Here is a 6,476-nt window from a genome sequence, read left to right as displayed (position 1 = left end):
ATTTTTAAAAATTTTTTGTAGAGATGTGGGTCACCCTATGTTGCCCAGGCTGGTCTTGAATTACTAGGCTCAAGGGATACTCCTGCCTCAGCCTCCCAAAGTGCTGGGATTACAGACGTAACCCCCTATGCCAGCCCTGCCTCTTAGGCTTTTGTGAAGCTCAGCTCCACCTCTGTTCCTTGCTCAGTCTTTACAACACTTAGACCCACCTCCTGTGCCAAGACCCCAGCAAATAACTACAATTAGAGAAGGAGGTATAAGAATGTAACCAAAACAACCATGTGTTGGTAAGTGGCCTGACAGCTACCTGGCACTGACTTGTGGATACATCTGTTCTATGAGTTTTTTGTTTAATAGAGTTTGTTGAGGCTGGATTTGCCAAGTACCATGGGCCATCTGCCAGGGCATGGAAGCACTTTGCTAAACAGAATCCTAAGCTAAAATGGCATTTGTTAAAATGAGATAATACCCAACAAGTAGTAAGTAAAAAGTTCAATTAGGCTATATCTTCATGATGCTCAGAGAGTTGATTTATTGAAGAACATCAAACCAATCAGTTGGCACCATGACGACAGGACAAATAGTTTAATGACCGAATTTTTCATTGTTTAAAAAATCCCTGATATTGTGTAGACACAGTGTTAAAACCAAATTATTTTACAAGTTGGAAATAAGCAAATATCTAAGAATAGAGTTTTAGAAGCACAAGAAAATTGTCTCATATTATCAAGGACTTTTTTGTCTAGAGCAGAAAGAAGGTATTTTTAAACTAGGGTTTAGATGCACCACAGAGTACATACCTTCTGTTTGGCTTCAAGAATTTTTGCCTCAAAATCAGCTGGAATTATTTTCCCCCTATAATTATTGGAAAAGGAGGGAAATTAAAATGAAGAATCAATGAGATTGCACATGAAAAAAACTTTAGCAGCAGCAAAAAGCAATTTAATCGGATATTTTCAACAGACCATTAGCAGCTTGGCACACTATACTGAGCCAGTCTTTAAGCACAATAAAACAAATTTAACAGATGAACACATTTAATACATCAAGAACCTAATATTCACTTTCCCTGCCTACCTTTCATTGCACTTTATCAAAATCACATTGTCAGTTCCAAAGCCAAGTGCAGCCCCAGCTTTCTTTATGGAATAGTGACTCTGCAACAAACAGAGGCTCGAGGTTAGAAGTTGGAGAGTCCCCTGAAAAACACCTCTATCCATGAGAAAGCATCCCCGACTCACGTGTTCTGAAGTGAAGAGTACCAGTTTGGGCACAGCCGCCATGCCCTTTGTCTTAACTTCCGGGAAGTACTTGTAGCGAGCAGCCATGATGCTGTACATGTTGGATATGGCGCCCCCTGTCAGCAAGCGGACATATTGGGAGGTGTTGAGGCTCTTTCATTACTGTTTCTAAAAACGAACGCTGAGCTGGTGTCTCAAGAGACAAGGGAGGTCAGGAAGCGGAAGGATAATATCCTGATAGGTTTTGTTGGCTTCCCTATTGCTGGGGCTTCCCACTGGACCCTTTACCCTGGGAATACAAGTAGTCACACTTATTACCAAAGCTATCTAGGCAGTTTGGCTGGAGGTGATTCATGTACTTCAGTGCCCTTTCCACCTGAAGTCTAGACAGAAATATAAGAGGTAGCTGCATCAGTGGCTGCAAAGGGATAGGTGAGTTATATCCTTCCTGCTTTACTTTCTGCTCAGTCTATTTACTGAACAAAGATGAATCTGTTCCCTGAGTTCAGAAAGACAGAGAAAGAAAGAGTAATGGAGCCTACAGAAAGAAACAATGATATTTCTTGGTTACCTGCCTAGGTGCTCTCTTCAGCCCAACTGTTACTGAGTCATTTAGGAGAACTCTAAGTTTATTAAAATAAGAACAAACTCATGTTTACCTAAATAAAGACACAAGGAGAACTGACATAACTATGTATGTTTGGCCAACACAAACTAGTTAGTTTTACATTAATTATCTGACAATTAAACTTAGACAAATTTTGGCCTGCTTGAATTACCTAGATAACTGCAATTCTTATGTATTCTTTTCCCCTTGTACACAGTCACACTGTCTCTGACACCATCAGAATACCTATCCTTGTTTTAAAAATTCTTATTTTATCTACTTCAAGCTAGAGATTCAAAGTAGATATACTATTTTGACTGAAATAAATCAATTAATTAATAATCTTGATTCACTGATCCCCAGCATAATTGAACTGCTGTTGACACAATGGAGTTGTTTAATAGTGAGACCTTGTTTCTAGAAAAGAAATTTTAAAACAGCTGGGCATGGTGGCACATGCCTATAGTCCCAGCTACTTGAGAAGCTGAAGCAGGAGGATTGCTTGAGCCCAGGAGTTCGAGGCTGCAGTGAGCTAAGATCACACCACTGCACTCTAGCCTGGATGACAGAGTGAGATCCTGTCTCAAAAAAAAAAAAAAAAAAAAAAAAAGGGAGGGGGGATTCTTTAGCATGATCTAGACACAGCCTTTGTCAGTTTTTATGGATTTATGCATAGGCTTTGTTAGTTAATTCATACAGAATGTAGCATTTTTGCTAGTCTTCATCTTGAAAAAAATAGCAAGTCAGAGTATCCAAAAAAATTTTAAGGCATTATTCTTCTACAAACCTACTTCATATTTTGTATTCTTGAGAATCCCAAACCTTGAGAAGAGGAAGAGAAGAGAAACCTACCAGGAGAAAATATCCCATCACCATCTTTACTTGACCATCCAACTATCTCTCTCATCTTCTTAAGTGTTATTTGTTCCATGAGGACAAACACTGGTGCAATTTCATATGTAAACCTGGAAAGGTGGTAAGAAAAAGGATGAAAGAAAATAAAGAAGTCAAACCATTTATTTTAGGAACACAGAGGATTGGTTTAATATTTGTAGTTGGGTTCTTAAAAAAAAAAATGCTGTTCAAAACCACTAACACGATTCATTTCCTGGAAATGCATTAAGTTGCCAATCATAAAATGTCAGAAACCAGCCTGGGTTACTGAGAGAGGTGGTGGAAGTGCCAGCCCTGTGATACTTCACCAACAAAATAGATTCTAATCTGAATGAAATGTCTTAGGCATGGTCCACCCAGAGGAATAGAAGGAAAGAAAATGACTTTTCTGAGTCCCTTTTACCTCTAAGATTGTAGGACAATGCAAATGTTAATTGAAAAAAGCATTCCAAGTTCTACGTAAAATTGGTTTACAATTTGTTTTTTAAAAAAACTGACTGCCAGTTGCACACTTGTAGAATATATAAAAGCCAGAGCCAAAGTCTATCTTTTAAAAATAATGTAAACATCTGAAAGCTAACTGTGAAGATAATTGGAAATATTGACCCAGGTTTTAAAGATCTCAATATAATTATCTACACGGTTTTTCTACTAATAATCCTCAAGGACAGCTATGTTTCTATAATTCTCTGAAGTCAATATCTGTCAAGAATAATTCTAAGTGATGATTTTCTAATTACAAATTATAAATAACAAGAAGACGGTCAACTGGCATACACAGCTAGCTGTGGGCATCAGATATCTTGGCAGGTTACATTTGTCTTCTAACAAACTGATTTAAAAGTAGCAAGCAATGCTCTTTTCAAAGCAATTCAACACAGAGGCATAGTCTGGTAGACTAATCATTGAAACAAGATCGTGAGATCAAACGTGGAGCCTAAGAAAAAATCAAGGAAGGTCTGTCTGCAGAAAATTAAGCCAGAAAACAAAAAGGTATTTACTAAGCTCTGAGGCTCTTTGTCTTTCTTGTTTTCGCTTGGCATTCTTTAGCATTAGAGTCTGTGGGCTGGGCTCAGATCATCCTCACTGAAAAGAGATGCCTAGACTGACTCAGCTAAGTGACATAGGGAAGCTTTATCGCTGGTTAGGGTGTTTGAGCCAAGTGCTAATGTTGAAGACTAATGGGAATTCTTGCTTGCTTAATGTGAGGAAAGGCTATTTGTAAGGATGAGATAACTATTGTTGTACATAAGACACAGGTGAAGCTACTAAGTTTTAATTGTGGATGAAAAAAGCAGTCGAATTAATCACATGGAGGTAAAAGAAGACAAAAAGATCCTGAAGGATCCTCAGATATGTTGGTGGAAGTATTTTATTTCCAAAAAGAATATGTCCATTTTCCTTGGGAGGCCCCTGGAAATTTAGGAGGAAGACCCTTGGAAACCATGTGTGCAGTTACCATCACCTCTGGAGGTCACAATCATGCTTTGGTTCTGCTCTGAGCCCCATCACCGTAGCAACCAACACTCCCTCATGTCTGATGGCCTGATAAAGGAAGAAGAAGAGAAGGATTCCTGGTTTAGCCTGTGCTGCCAAGTGTACCAAGAGGCAAACTCATGATGGGCTTTTAACCATTCTTGAACAAATGTGTTATTAATGGTTCCACTGGTTTTTGGAAATGTTGACATGACAAAAGTGTTTGCATGGCGAGGAGATATGGTGGCAGTGTATGTGCTAGAATCTCCAGTACTATATAAGAAAGCTCTCTGGGGTAAGGCAAGGAACAAGTGAAATCACATACCATAATATCAGAACCATATCAAAGATTGGATGAAAGTTGGCTTAGGGTCAAGTCAATGTTGGCCAGGCAGGAACCACATGGACACGGGAGAGGGAATGGGACTGAATATCAGGCATAGGTCCCACTCCATGCTTCAGATTTAAAACTAATTAGGCCCGAGGTTTGCATGAATTAGCCTCCCCAAGGACCAGGAACATGGCCATTACTCTCAGGATTAGGAGGAAGAGTCTAGAGAGTTTATCATGATCTCATCTATTTCAGGTTCCTTATCTATGTCAGGTACCTGATTCCTAAACTTTCTTTCAGTTCTATTCAACAAATACTTACTGAATGACTATTCTCTCGCCAGGTGACATCCTATGTACTAAGGAAACTAAGATATTAGAAGACACCATTCTCAACCTTGGGGAGGAAACCTACTAGGATGAATCTAGCATCTGGTTCTTGGCCTTAGCGGCATCCTGTTTGATAGTTCCCGCCTGAGTCCAAAGGACCAATTTTCCACTCTTTTCCTGACTCATGAGCTTAGTCTTGACACTCTCTCCTGAAAGCTGGCATATCAGTCCATGGCTGCTGATCCACAGCCAGGCCTGACAAATGGGCTGTCATGATGTTCTTCATTCCTGACACCTCTTCTGACCCTGCCGCCCCATCCTGGGCCATGTTTACAATCTGTGCAGTTGCACCCACAGCCTTAAAGAAGGCCTTGTAGTTCACCTAAAACAGTTTTTAAAAATTTTTTATTTTCAATTTTTTTTTTTTTTTTTTTTTTGAGACGGAGTCTCGTGCTGTCACCCAGGCTGGAGTGCAGTGGCCGGATCTCAGCTCACTGCAAGCTCCGCCTCCCGGGTTCACGCCATTCTCCTGCCTCAGCCTCCCGAGTAGCTGGGACTACAGGCGCCCAATTTTTTTTTCTTTTTTTTTTTTAAATTTTGTGTAGAGATGGAGGTCTCACTATGTTGCCCAGGCTGGTCTTCAATTCTTGGCCTCAAGTGATCCTCCCGCCTTCACCTCCCAAAGTTCTGAGATTACAGTCGTGAGCCACCGTGCCCAGTGGTTCTTCACCTAATTGGAATCGCAGACCCCTTTGGGAATCCTAGGAAATCTGTAGTCCCTCTCTCCAGGTAAAAAAATGAAGATAGGCATATCCTTTTGTATAGAACTATAGGAGATTCTTCTTTTGCAACCTGGACTCCTGGTTGGGTACCCTTTTCCTAAGTGACTGATGAAAGCAAATGAAGTCAAGAGATCAAAGGTCAAATATGAATTCAGAAGAAGCTGGTTAGATGCTAAAGTCAAAGTACAAGATTACATTTCAGAGTCAGAACCAGAAACTAAACCTGCCAGAAGCTCTGGGTTGAAGCATAAGAACATAGGATTGGAAGTAAAGATTTAAAACAGTAGGATGGTGGCGTTTATGGAGTGACACTAAAGGAGCATTCTGAGCATGTCTATATTCCAAGTCGGGAAGTGAGTCAGCCCTTTTTCAGGGGTTCAACTCACCTTCCCAGAGGGGTTCACTCAGAGCGAAGGCAAATTGACTGTCAACAAGCTGTAGTTCTTGTGTGGCAGTCTGCTTGTTGCTAGCCATATCAATTTTCCCTTGCTTTGTTAAATTTTATTTAGGGTTGCTGTTCACTCAGATCAAAGACTATATTTTCTACCCTTTTTTGGTGTAGTCATGGACTAAGTTCTGGCTAAAGAGGCTTTATGGAAATGTATGAGACTTCTGAGAAGGTTTTTTTTTTTTTAAATCAAAAAGGAGTATGTCTCTTTTGCCCCTTCCCTCCCCTACCCTCCTCTACTCTCCCCTCCCCTCCCCTTCCCTTCGTTCTTCCCTCCCTCCCTCCCTCCTTTCTGAGTTCTGGAACACAGGAGTGGTGGCTGGAGCTCCAGCAGCCAGCCTGTACCATAATGCAACTTTGAGGATGGG

The 6,476-nt window shown here is 40.5% G+C and overlaps 1 protein-coding gene across 2 annotated transcripts in view; it reads right to left on the bottom strand.

Annotated features, from left to right (window-relative positions):
* Window positions 1-6,476, bottom strand: part of GAD1 (glutamate decarboxylase 1) — a 46,032-nt gene that overhangs the window by 15,353 nt on the left and 24,203 nt on the right. Inside the window, exons 7-10 of one of the 2 annotated variants that reach the window (XM_015110351.3) lie at window positions 2,701-2,813; window positions 1,242-1,357; window positions 1,078-1,157; window positions 801-855 (exon numbers count right to left, since the gene is read on the bottom strand). In XM_015110351.3, the coding sequence (XP_014965837.2) occupies window positions 801-855; window positions 1,078-1,157; window positions 1,242-1,357; window positions 2,701-2,813 (364 nt within the window). Of the gene's footprint in view, window positions 1-800; window positions 856-1,077; window positions 1,358-2,700; window positions 2,814-6,476 lie in introns of both variants that reach the window. The other variant, XM_077957184.1, reaches the window with a different exon arrangement.

The sequence above is a fragment of the Macaca mulatta genome, chromosome 12, assembly GCF_049350105.2.
Source record: "Macaca mulatta isolate MMU2019108-1 chromosome 12, T2T-MMU8v2.0, whole genome shotgun sequence".
In the NCBI taxonomy this organism is placed as follows: Eukaryota; Metazoa; Chordata; class Mammalia; order Primates; family Cercopithecidae; genus Macaca; species Macaca mulatta.
This window is presented reverse-complemented; position numbering and strand designations above follow the sequence as displayed.